The 13,290-nt window shown below is 54.1% G+C and overlaps 1 protein-coding gene across 1 annotated transcript; it reads right to left on the reverse strand.

The window, feature by feature from the left end:
* Positions 1-1,904: 1,904 nt before the first annotated feature.
* Positions 1,905-7,748, reverse strand: TMEM37 (transmembrane protein 37). Its single transcript, XM_072960838.1, has 2 exons — positions 7,628-7,748; positions 1,905-2,724 (listed from the first exon to the last, which is right to left on the reverse strand). The coding sequence occupies exons 1-2, from the start codon at positions 7,646-7,648 to the stop codon at positions 2,152-2,154; spliced, it is 594 nt and encodes a 197-aa protein (XP_072816939.1). The 5' UTR covers positions 7,649-7,748; the 3' UTR covers positions 1,905-2,151.
* Between the last annotated feature and the right edge of the window lie 5,542 nt (positions 7,749-13,290).

Below are 13,290 nucleotides of genomic sequence, written 5' to 3' on the forward strand. Positions count from 1 at the left end.
TGGTAGCTTGGATGAGACTTGGTGTATATTTGTCACTCGTTTTGCCCTTGAGACACAAGGTGAAGGATGCTCCCTCATGCTCCCCTGCCCCTTCCTGAAGGGGCTTCCCTGGTCATTTGCCGGATAAGGTGAGAAGCCCAGAGAACATGAGAAATGGAGGCCCTTGGCCCTAGGTGGACCCTCCCTGCCCCTCCTGGCAACACACCCATCCAGTAGCTCTTACCCCAGAGCCTTCAAGACAACAGCTGAATTAATCATATCAAGTCCACAGGGGCGCGCAGAACCCCAGCCCCCTTTCTGTCACCCTAACATGATATGAGACCCCTATCTGTTCTCACTGCTCTTAAAAGTTAACAATCAGTTATCCCCGGTACAGCAGGAAATGGGGTGGGACCCCATTTGCCAGAAGGGAGGCTGGTTCCCCAAGGCCTTGCGACTTCCCAAGTTAGTCAGCTAAAAAGTGGCAGCTGGCTCCGGGGCTTTTGGTTTCAAATTCCAATGTTCTAAGGCTGTGCTTCCCCCGCTCCTGGGCAAGGACAGACGGGGCCTGTCTCCCCGCCCCATGGGGATTTTAGTCTTACCCTGAACTCTCTTGATCTCAGTTTCCTCAAATATCAGCATGCCTCTCCCCTCCTCCCTCAACCATGTGAAGATTAAAGAGGACTAAATATTTGAACTCTTACAAAACAAAGCCTACGTGCTCAGAGGAAAGCATTCTGGACAGAAGCAGAGACGACCCCTCCCCAGCAGAAAAAAGGGCATCTTGGGTGGGCCCAGCTCTGGTCCTAGCTTTGGGTGACCCTGGACAAATGGCCCTGGCTCCCCACTTTTGCATTTCACCCCTGCAGACAAGGTCATCCCCTTTGCATCTTGTAGATGGCTCCTGGAGGGGTGAAAAAGACCAGGTACCCGTTTTACAGGGCTAAGAACCCAGACTGTATGGTTGACAAGCTCTACTCTCCAAAACCTTGCTTGGTCCACAATAACTTTCTTCAGTGATCTCCATGGACGGACTGTGCATCTTGGAATCAAAGTTTTAAAAAATCATAAGAGGTACAGGCACCCAGTCCAACCCAAAAAGGGGATCTGGCAGGGGAGGGCGGGGCCCAAAACCCCATGCAAACAGTAGCAGCCAAAATGAAATGGGCTAAGGGCAAAAACCCCACCTGCTGGGCAGAAAAGGGTCTGGAAAGGGGGCAATTAGATGCACAAAAACGTTGATCTGTGTGGAAATCTCCACTGGCTCCTGGTCCCCTTCACCTGCAGACACCTGCATCTAGGGTGCTGTTAATCATTACCTGAGGTCTGGTCCGTCCCCTTTACCCCCTGGAGTCCAGCAGCTCTAGATACGTGCTCTTTGAAATGTGTTGCAGGATCAGAAATGGTCCCCGGAGGCTGTCTAATCTTTCCCCAAGATGGACACACACACTCACTTCAGAGAGGACAGCGTGTTAGAAGTCAGGTGCGCCCTCCTGGAAGGGCTTAAGGCAGGATTCTGACAGGGAGAGTCCCCAGAGGGGACAGCTAGCTGCTGGAAGCTGGGATTATCCAGGGATTATGGGGTCCCCTGAAGAGCGGGGCTCAAGTGAAGTCAAATGGTTTGAAAACCTACTGTATGCAGGACATCCTGACTTCTGCTTCGCTGGCATGACCAAAGCTAGAGCAGGAAAACTGCACAAAGGCCCTTTAAGCTGGTGGAAGAAAGTCCTAGGCACTGATCAGACATCCTTTGCTGGAAAAATGATTCACCCTTAGCAACCCAGGAGGCCCCAGGGAATCTACAGCCCACATCCCAGCAGACTCAATAAAACAGGTGTGAACTGGCCTTGGCTGTGCAGCCACTCTGAGCATCAGTTACTGAGCTGCTTCCAATCTAGTCGCGTCCCAGGAAAAGATTCAAGAAAAGGCTTTAAAATATGTTTCTTCTTATAAAATCAGCATCCTAATAACTTGGCTAAGCTGGTACACTTGGTGGCACTGAGGCACCCACCTGGCCTCTGGGGCCTGCAGACCAGCTGCAAAGGCCTCTGGGACATTTCTGGCTAAAGGTGAAGAGGCAGCAGTCTCAAAGTCACTGTCCCACCCCTACCCACCAGAGGTCACATGTTGGAAGTCCCATCTTGCCCACACTTTCTTGTAGAGCTCTATGTCCTAAAATTTCATAGGCTGGACCCAAGGGTGGGTGATGCTGTTGACGTGAAGGCCACTGATGGCGTTCAGGAAGAAGAGGAAGGAGGCCGTGAACTGGCTCCAGAACGTCAGGGTGAAGCCAATGAGCGTGACCTGGTTCCTGAGAAGGATCACGAAGATCAGGAGCCCCCCGAAAGAGAAGATGAAAGAGACAAGGAAGAGGATGGAGCCTATGGCCCACTTGCTCCGTGAGTGGAGGTCCTCACACACCTGGGACACCATGAGGAGCTCCAGGCCAAAAATGGTGACCACCACGGCCAAGGCAGCCAGGCTGCGGGCCAGGACCATACCCCAGGCCAGCCCGGGCACGTGAGCCTGACTCAGGTCTCGGAGGCAGTGAGACCCTGTTTGGTTGGAGGCCGTGCAGAAGTGCCACAACCCGAAGAGACGATCCTCAGCCAGGAGCCAGTGGCCATCACAGATGGAGACAGAGGAGAGGACCACAGCCAGGGCGGCACATAAAATGATGAGGTTCCGGATGAAGGATTCAAAGAAGGATCGGCGGGGCCTCCTCTGGGCCAGCAGCTTCTGAGCCTGGAAGACACCACAGAGGCAGCATGTCAGGGTGGTCCCCCACCATACCCCTCCAACCTCTTCAGGGAAGACCCTGCACACGCCTTCCAGCTTCCCAGTTTCTTGCTTTGGTCTTCCAAGAAGACTGAAAGCCTGTCTTCATCACAGCTTCCTCCTTTCACCCACCTTCTCTGGGGAACCCTTCTCCCAGCCTACCTGTCCCTCATCCATCCTCTATTCAAGATCTATAATAAGCAATGTCGGCCGGTCCAGTTATTCGTCAAGCAGGAAGAGCTCCCTGAACTTTATAATGAGTAAGAAATCCAAATTCTATTGACTGGCAAGTCCTTGTCCATTTCAGGTCAGAAAACCTGTCTGGCCTGGCTGAGGTGACCTTGAACTAGCAGCCAGCCTAGGTTTCTCTGTATGCAAAACAAGAGTACTTCCTGGAAGACTGTGAGGGTGGTAAAAGGCACTGGACATTAGCATATCAACCTGAGGTGAAACAGTTTCCCTCTCCAGGTCTTCCCCAGTCCAAGCCCAGTTTTATCCTAACCACCACCACCCCCAGCTGCTTCGGCACGTTGTACATCCTGTCCAAGATCCAGGCTTGCTTGAGTGTTATTCCCTGGTTTTCCTCAGTCCTCAGTGATGTTTGCACTTTGCCTTTCAGTCTCACTCAGCTGGTACCCGACACCCAGAACTTGCCAACCACTACTGTTCAAACAGCTTCTGGGTGGGGGAGTCCCTGAAGCTCTCCTCCAACCTCTGGTTTCAGCACCCTCTCCTCTCTCTTGCAAGCAGGACCCATCCAGGGAGGTGTCCCTTCTCACAGCCCTGGGATATCCCTCAGGCACCATTCCCAACCCCCAACCCAGAAACAAAAGAAATGCTCCTTAAGCAAATAAGCAAAAGAAAACTTGCAACGGCCCACAAGCCCTCCCAGGGCATTCTCCCTGGCACAGCGGCCCTCTTCCCCTGCCTAGGACAAGCCTAGAATTTTCTTCCTCAGACCTCACGGCCCCTCCTGAAAGGCTCTTCTCCGGGCTACCTCCTTGTCTTCATTCTTCAATATCACCTCCTCGGAGAGGTCCTTCCTGCCCACCCAACCCAAAATGGACCCCCTCCAGTCATTCTCAGGCACCCTGAGCATTTTCTTCCTGTTCTGACCACAAGTTACCCATTCCTGTCTGATTCATAGTTATGTATTGTCTATCTCGCTCAGAGACTGTGCTCTCTAAGAGGGCAGGGCCTCCCTTTGTCACTGCTGTGTCCCCGGCACCTGGCACCGTGCCATAAGACAAAGGAACAGTCAAGTTTGCAACCACTGTCACCTCCATCTGAAGTTCCCTTTAAACCAAGTCTCCTGCCCAGTCATAAATAATGGTGTGTGTGTGTGTGTGTGTGTGTGTGTGTGTGTGTGTGTGTGTGTCTTTAAGCAGCTGGGTTACACCCCAGTTTGGGAGGTAAGCAAAACAGACAACTCATCCATGACAATCACTTCTGGGAAACGAAAAGGGGACTTGGGGTGAACCCTGTACCATGTGCAGATGGAGGCTTCCAGAGGCAGGTCCGGGCTACACCTCGCAGTGAGGGACAGAGAGCAAAGCCGCGCTTTTGGGAGACTCCTGTGGCCAGAGCTCTGGCAGGAACCTCGGGCTGCATGCTAACTGGCCCACGTGAGCAGAAGTGCCGCTAGTTTCAGCCCCAGGGATCCGGGAATAAGGATCCAGTTTGTGTTCAGCCCTTCTGCCTAAGTTAGGGTCCTCCTTTACTCTTAAACCAGTGAGACGGGTAAAGTAGGAAGCTCCACGGGTGGTACATGGAGGGACATAGTCAGAGGTCAGGTGACCTGCCCAAGTTCATTCACCTAAATCACAATAAAGCCTGGTTCAGCTGCCCTGACATCTGTCTAATGTGCAGGAGGTGGGATGCCTGCAGCCAATAAACACGACTGGGGCTTTCCAGGCACCGTGCTCAGTATCACCGATGAGGAAAGGCCTGGAGAGTTCAGAGGGATGCATGATGGCTCAGGACCAGCTGAGATCTCAGAGGCAACCGGGGGGTACTTTAGAGAGAACCCCCAGGGGTTCTGGGGAGTCTGGGCTGTGGTTCTCAAACTGTGCTCCAGAAGGGCTTCCAGGTGCTGAAGCAGGAGAGGAAGGGACCAGCTCCGGGCCCCTCACTTCAACCACAACGATGCCCCTCACCTGCTGGAGACACTGGGAATCTCAGTCTGTACTGGATTTCATTAGGATAAAACGGCTCTACTGCTAAGAAACAAATCAAGGGAACTTTGAAACTTGTGTCTGCGCTTGGTTTCTTAACCTCTCTGGCCCTTGTTTTCTCATCTACGAAATGGAGTTAGTGACCCCTGCAGGAAAACAGGAGCCATGAAGGCACCTGGTGAGATTCTAACACCCCTAGAGGCTGATAAGATTCTAGGAAGGGAGAACCCCAGGGAGGTGCAGGCAACAAGTCACAAGAACACAGCACTCAGAGACCTTTTGACCTTAGACATCACGCTGTCTGGAGGAAAGTCACATGCTGTCCTACCCCACCTGTTCTGGGCACATACTGGACTTTAACCGTGAGGCCCTCAGACATCACACAGGGATCAGAAAGAGAAGACAGCTGATATCAGGTCATCTCCCCCTCCCACCCCAAAGTCGGGCATCATTTAAACTCCGACACCAATAAAAGTCCCAAGGATTAAATGAGATTATGTATATCAAGGTGCTTGGCACGTGAGCAGTCCCCAGTTCAGGAGAGCCATTCCTAACATTACTAACAAAAATAAGGCACATTGGAATTTTTATTTCTCACCACTGAACCACAGTGTGGCTGCCAGCAAGCTTTCAGTGGTCCAGGGTCTGAAATCCCTCCTGGAGGGCAGTCTAGCTCTGCCCCTGACCTGCCAGCCTCCAGCTGTGACCTTGGGCAAGTCATTTTAATCTCTTAGGGCCTTGACCCCCCCTACACTGAAAAAATGCAAGCATTTGCCTTTTTCATCTGGAATCCTGAATGATTTCCAGTGGCCTGTAGAATAGTGTCACTTAAGCCCAGGACACTGAGGCCAGTTCCAAGGTCTCATCTTCCTCGATAACCCAGGACCCCATCTGCTCCCTTCAGTACCTAAGTAGACACTTTGGGCTGCTCACTACTCATTCCCCACCTCCCCAACACCTCTGCCATATTTGCCAACCCCCCTCACTGCCCAAGCGGCCCAGACCTGGGCCAGGCCCTCAGCAGCAGCTGCAGCTGGAAATTTCTTCAACAGCTTCCTAAAGAGCCTTAGCCCGTCACCCTCAAGGCCCGGCCCACCCCTGCCTGCGTGACCCCAGGGCACTGGTCAGGCGACTACAGGAGCCAGCTAGCTTGCTTTTTTAGCTCCCTGACCTCTGGCAAGTTATTTACCCCCTCTAGATAACAGTACCTACCTTCTTTGGGTTGTGGTGGAGCTGAAATGAGTTATATGCACCCCCAAGTGCTTAGAACAGTCCCAGGCAGGAAGTTAAGTGGTCCTAAGCATCAGCAACTATATTTATGCAAGCACAGCCCCCTCCCTGGCTGGCAGCATGTCGTCACCATCTCCTCCCCGCTTCGGCCTCCCGACACCACCAGTAGAGCCCCAGGGTTTTACATTATCTTCTCCTGCTCCCCTTGCTACCATTCTTCCTAGCCCGGCACAAAGCCCTCCCCAACCTGTTAATCCTTCCCAGTTTTTGCACCTCCTAATTTAGTACTTACTTCCCCATACCTCTCCTAATCCTTATTTGCAAGACTGTCTCCTCAACTGCTCCTTGGGTGGAAAGACCACACCCGGTCCTACCCTTCTCACCGCCTGTCCCCTTCTTCCCTGGGCCTGTCCCAGGAGGCTGCCTGGTCATGACTCCAGATTATGCCCCAGAACAAAGAGGCCTGCTGCATCCTGTCGTCCGCCCCACCCCTGTGCCCTGGCCAAGAGGGGTTTGTGGAGGAAGGTGTGACATGTGGGTGAAGTTTCTCCTGCTAGGGAAAGGCAGAAAGGGCAGATGGGACTTGGAGCCAGTAAGTCCTGATTTTGACTCTAGATTCTGTGGCTTGACCGGCCGCCGTGGACAGGTTCGTTCACCCCTGGAGCCTCAGTTACCTCATCTATAAAATGGGCGGAGCAGCATCTATCTGGAGTCAGTGTTGTGGGGGTCGGATCAACGAGCCTCCCTAACGGTCAACGCCGGACAGGCGGAAGTCTGGAGGTGAGGTGATGCGATGCCTCTGCGTAAAGGAAGCTCGCCCGCAGCGCAGCGGTCCCGCCGGCCCCGGCTTCCCTTTGGAGAGCCTCAGGCCCGAGGAGAGGGGGTAGGAATAGGTAGGTTCTCATAAACACCCTGCATCCCTCTACGGAGAAACCCATTCTTTGCGACGAGGGCCCCTCCCCTCACCACAGCCTTTTCTACGAGGTGGAAGAGTTCATCCCCCTTGCCTGCTCCCGAAACGCAGCTTGGGGGCAGGGGAGAAGGTCTATCCAGCCCCTGTCCAAGGAAGTTCTAGCTTCCTCAAAGACGCATCCCCGTGTTACATAAGGCAAGCCTCACGTTACGAGTGGAATTTGCCCACCCTCCACTCCAGACGTGTCTCCTTTTTCAAAAGAAAGGTCCCCTCTGGTGAGCCTAATGGATGGACATTGCGAACCCCAAAGCGAAGCAGTACAATCCTCAAGAAGTCTGGGACCTCGAGTGCTTACAGGGCCGCGAGGAGACCGCGCGTAGGGAAGAGCGTCGCGGGGCGGGCGCCCCGGGTGGCTTCCAGTCCACCCTCCCGGAACCCTGCGCGCCGGCCGCGGGGGCGGGCACGGCGGGGCACTCCCACTCCAGGCCGGCGGCTGGAACTCTGGATCCGTGCGAGCCCCCCCCCCCGCCACCTCACCCCCGCTCGGGGCTACCTGCACGGCAATGGCAGTCATGCTGCACCGGGGCTCGGCCGCGCGCTCCCGCCTGGCTCCCTGGCGCGGGTCGGCTGCGACCGCCGGCTCCGGGACCGGGACCTCTCCTCGGGGGCGGAGCCGAGCGGCAGGGGGCGGGCGCAGAGGGAGGGGCGGGCGAAGCGGAGCAATTAACCCGGGGGCGGGCTGGTTTGGCCCGGCAGCCGCCGCCCTCAGCGGCTTGGTTTACGCTGAATCAGCGGGGGCCGCCTAGAGGAGCCCCAGGGGAGGGGACGAGGAGGGGAGGTGCAGGATGGATGGGAGGACCCTGTCTGAGAGGGTAGGGATTCCACCGGGTCCAAGTTGGGAAGATCGGGCCCCTGGGGTAGGGCTGACTCGGCTGACTTCGGGGCCCAGAGCCACTCCCTTCACCCCGAACTTCAGAGGACGACTTTGCCTGGGGCCCAGATTCCTCGAGGGCTGGGACGGCGCGGGTGGAAGGGGACAAGTGCCCGAGGACTCGGTTCCCGCCCCAGCTTGCCCTCTCAAGCGTCTGGAGGAGGCGGTAGCGTAGCGGACAGAGCAGGCATGCACCTGGGCTCGCCAGCCTTCACCAACTTGGGCTGTGTGATCTTGGGCTGCTTGTTTAACGTCTCTGAGCCACGGTATTTGTGACAGGCCGGGGTCTTACGAGGCCTTCGGTGAGTGTGAACGCAGTAGAACCTTCCTGCCTCAGTGCCCCACCCCCTCCACACACACATACACACAAAAGGAGATGTACAAACCTGCTGGCCTCCTCAGGGACCATCAAAAGGGCAGATATGACAAAACAAAAGTCATTAATCTTCCTCAACTTTTGACAGGGCCTGAGTTCTCCAGAAGGCAGCGCATAAAGTCCCCACCCCTAAAAGGGTAAATTCCAACTAAGACCCTCCTCCGAAGGATGCGTTGATAAAGAGGGAGGGCGTTTCTGTTTAAGGTAAAGCAAGATCTCCTTTCTGCTTAGCTAAATAGGGTAAGGTTGGCACATTCAGTCAGGCAGGCAGCTCTCTGCTGACTTTACCCAAAGACACTCAAAGCCATCTATTTTTCCCGCAAGAGCTATATGAGAAAGAGGGAGAGTCAGTTGTCTGCATCTCCCCCTTAGATGTTCATCCGATGCTGTCACTGCCAGATCTCTTTGTATAATCCTTGAACCTAGTGCCCACCTTGTTCCTCCTGATTCCGTGTGTGGTCAGGCATGTGGTCAGGGATATGCTGCCTGTTTTGCTTTCTTGGTAAGAATAGAAAGTCTTGAATCAGTGGGATTTAGAGCAACATGTCTTGTCAGCAAGATCGCTGGAGAAGCAGAAATGACTTAGGAATAATAAGGAGGAAGTGACAGTCCAGTTCCTATCTTTTTATGATCATAAGAAGCCGGAACGCAGCCGGCATCTCGGTGAAGTTTGTGCTGAGGACCAGGCATCAAGTGTGGTCCCGTGGGCTGGCCCTCTGCCTTGTGGGATCCCGGAGTCTCCCAGGTTCCTGCGTGGTGCCAGGGCTCTGGCAGAGCAGGCGTGGCAGCTTCCACAGGGCTCTCTTAGTGCCCCTGCTACCCCTGGTGAGATAAGGAGACAGACAGTTAACTCAGCAGGAGATGATTGTCAGGAGGGGCAGGGAGTTCCCTGTGCCAAGGAGGTGTGGGAGGGGCAGAGGTGGGGCATGACAGCATGGGACCCCCGGGGGGTTAAAACCAGAAACAGCCTTCGGGTGAGTGGTGGGACAGCACAGAATTCACCCTATTGCTTGACTTTGTCTCCTTTTTCTCCAGACATCATGACAGACTAGACACCTGTCCCTCCGCCACCCCTCCATCTAGCCCAGCCAGCGTTGGGGAAAGATGAATAGCATAAAGGGAGGAAGTGGCCCCCACTCACCCCTCTGACCACTCTTGTCTGATGAGAAAGACCCAGAAGTCCTTCACAGAGAGTTCCAAGGCAAGGGCACAGGTACTATTAATGGACCCACAAGCACTAGTTGTACTACTGGTCAATCAACAAGCACTCTCCCACCCCTGGGCCTTTGTACTTGCTGCTTCCTCTGCCTGAAATGTACTTCTTCAAAATATTCACATCCAAGACTCACCACCTCACTCCTTTGAGGTCTCAGAGAAGCCTGCCAGGACCACCATATCTAAAACAATCCCCTCTGTTTTCTTTTCCCTTCCCCTTTTAACACCGCCGCCGCCCCTCCCCACACATCCTGTCTCCTTCCATAGTGTGAGTTCCAAAAGGCCAAGGACGTTGCCATGTTCATTGGTGTATCCCTGGTGCCTAGGACAGAGCCAGGCACATAGCAGGTGCTCAATAAATATTCATTGATTATATGAGTGAGTTAATTGTATGCCTACTATGTGCCCTACTGTCCTGGCTAATGAGACTCAAAGAGAGAGTCAAAGACTCTGTCAGGGGTACTACACTTGGGTTTTAGGGTCAAAATCTGCCCCCTCATCATTTCAGCTCCTTCCCTGGCCTCCCTGATTCAGGCCCACATCCTCCATCTCTCTGTTCCCTCACACCCCAGGTCCAGTCCATCCTCTTCTCTCCCCAACTCTAGGCCCAGTCATCTCTAAAGTGGACGCCTGTTTAACAGCCTCCTGCTTGGCCTCCCTGCCTCCACTAGCAACCTCCTCTGTCCCTTCATGCAGCCTCCCACTCCCTCTTTCCCAAGGCCCATGAGGCTGGAGTTATCTGCCCCCCACCCACCCCTCATCTCCAGCCACTCAGAAACTCACACCCTCAACTTCAGCTACACGTGGCCGCTTGTGCCCTGGGAGGGAAGCTCCATCCAGTCTCTGGGCTTTTGTGTTCACAGTTCTCTCTGTGTGATGGGCCTTGCCTGGGTGTCTGCTGGGCAGGCGGTCCCCTCTTCAAGGGTCTTCCTTGCCTTCCCCAGCCAGAGTCACACCCCCACACACTTGCCCCTATTACTTTGTATTTTCTTGATCGTTAGCTGAATCTCTCTATTTGTCTGTTTCCCTATAAAATACTGCAGGTAACCTGAAAGCTGGGACTCTCTCTCTTTCACTCCTACATGTCTAGTCCCAAGAGCAGAGACTGGTTGATGTGGCTTTCTAAATGATGCAGCAGGCAGGCCCCAGGTGCATTCTGGGCAAATCATTTCCCCTCGGTGAGCCTCGGTTTTCTGTCAAATAGGAAATACATCCCTCCTGGTGTTGCGAGGGTCACGTGGGGTAGTTGGTATGGGAGTGCCCAGCAGACCACCAGGCACGGGGTGTGCCATGACCCCTGACCCCTGGGACACTTAGATGGGACAGGAGGCTCCACTCTGCCATTAGAGGGAAGCCTGCCCTGGAATTGTCTCCTTTGAGAAGCTGGGGTTGGGGGTGCGGGCTCCTGGTCTCTGAGGCCAGGTGGGGCAGACACACTGGGAGACCCAGAGGCAAACAAAGTAGAAGCTGCCTTGTTTACTAGGCAGTTTTAAAGCTGATGACTAACTCTGCCTGCTAGGAGCGTGGACTTCTGACCTCTCCAACTCCAGGTTTCTACACCAGCCCAGTTGCCTCTCCCTGTCCCCTTTCCATCCCCTCCTTACCTTCTCCCCATTGCCCTGCCTTCATCCACTGGGTCTTCCTCTTTTCCCAGGCCCCTCCTCAAATTTTCCTGATTCCAGGCCAGTTCCATTCCTCTGCACACCAGACCTCCCCCTGCCCTTTGCCTCCTCTGCCTCAAGCTCCAGCCTTGCATTCCAGCCTCCTCCCAGGTGCCTGATTGCAACACAGACTTTGTTCCTGCATTCTAGTGTGGCTGGAGCCTAGGGGCTTCCCCAGCACGCCCTGCAGCTTTTCCCCCCAGGGCCTTCTCTCTGGGTGGGGCAGGCATCAGGTGTGAAGTTTATGCTGCAGGCGTGGGTGTCGGCCTCAGAGAGCCCTGGGGCACCAGCTTCTGATGAAGGATGTGGTTGAAGGGATGAATCAATGAAGCAGGAACAAGGTACCTTTCCTGAAAGTCTGTGAGTATCAGAACTTACCCCTACGTTGTTTGAGGATGAGGAGTAATGGAGATGGGCTCTGAGGGTGGCCTTTCTGTAGGGTCTTCACTTTCTAAAGTCAAGTCCATCCTGGAGATGGGTGGATGCTCCTCCAGTGTACCAGGACCCACAGGTAGGTTTCCAGGCAGACCTTGAACCTGCACTGGAGAGACTTCTAGCACCTTCTTTGCAGGCTTGGACACTGGACTTGTCAGCACACTCTGAGACACCCAGTCTCTAGGGGATGGTCCTTCCTAATCAGACACACCCAGGGCAATTGTATAGAGCTGACTGACAGCCTGTCCCTTCCTAAAATGGGCCAGTGCTCTTCCCTAATCAGGCACCCCACCCGCTAGGATCACAGGGTCCAGGAAGCAAGATTAGGCACCAGGAATGGGTGGTGAGCACAGAATGATGACAAGAGAAGTTAAATGGTTTAGACAGGACTTGCCTAACTCTAGTCAAGCCCAGGAAATACCCCACCACCCAGTCTATTAGATTTGATGTTTACCAGGAAAGCAGGCTGTCAAAAGGATCCAAGGAGTGATAAATGAAAGAGCTCTCTGGGGAATTCACTGGGGAGGAGGGTGGTCTCCCCAGGAGGCTGGGGGATGGAGGCGGCCTCCAGGCCTTGAGTCCACAGGGTCTGGTCATTTACCATCTTTAATCTGTAGACATGTTTTGTTTTCCACAAAGTGTTTTTAATTTCTTTTATTTATTTTTCTGAGGGGGAGGTAATTAGGTTTATTCATTTATTTTTAGAAGAGGTACTGGGGATTGAACACAGAACCTCGTACATGCTAAGCACACACTCTACCACTTGAGCTATACCCTCCTCCCCAAAAGTTTTTAATTAAAAGGCAAAAATGTCATCAATTCTGAAATTCGGAAGTTTCACACTGAATTCTGGATTTCTGATTTCTGTTGAAAACAAGACAGCTTGGAACCCTGAGGATCCCTTTTCTGCACAGAAACCATGGCCACTTTGGACGACTCTTCTTGGACAGTTGGTGCTCTGTGGACCCCACCCCGACCCCATCTTACCCCCAGCTCTCTTAACTCCTGTGTTGCCTGCTGGCCCTTATAGGACTTCAGTGTATACGCCCAGCTCTGTGTTGTGCTGGTAAATAACCTAGCCCTACTTCCAGGGTCTGTTTCCACCCTCCCATCCCTGCTTTCCCTCCCCGGCTGGCCCCAGTTTTTGTTCCCCATAACTCTGCCAGCTTGAGACCTGCCCCAGTCTCTCCAGCTCAGATTCAAGACCTTTCAGCTGCAGCCCTCACCCCAACAGCTATGATCTCTCACTTCCTGGGTCAGCTTCCGGAGAGAGAATCTCTTTAGTCCAGGAAAGCTAAGCCACTCGGTTTAAAGGGAAGCAGGTGGGCTGAGTGCTCTGACTCTGAGGCGAAGCATCCAACCCCGTCCAGAAGGGCAGGGTCACGAGGTATAAAACACAGCTTCCTGGGCAACAGAGACTATGGGTAAGAGAGGGCTGGCAGTGAGGCAGGGGCTGCGCACCCAATGGAGAGCCCCTCCCTGAAGTCATGGTGGCCCCAGTCCTGAGCTCCCTCCCCACATCCATACAGGTGCCTGTGGGGGGTGGGGACATTGACCGGCCTTGCTTCTCAGACTCTTCCAAGCCGACCACCTCCTTT

This window comes from Vicugna pacos, chromosome 5 (assembly GCF_048564905.1).
Source record: "Vicugna pacos chromosome 5, VicPac4, whole genome shotgun sequence".
In the NCBI taxonomy this organism is placed as follows: Eukaryota; Metazoa; Chordata; class Mammalia; order Artiodactyla; family Camelidae; genus Vicugna; species Vicugna pacos.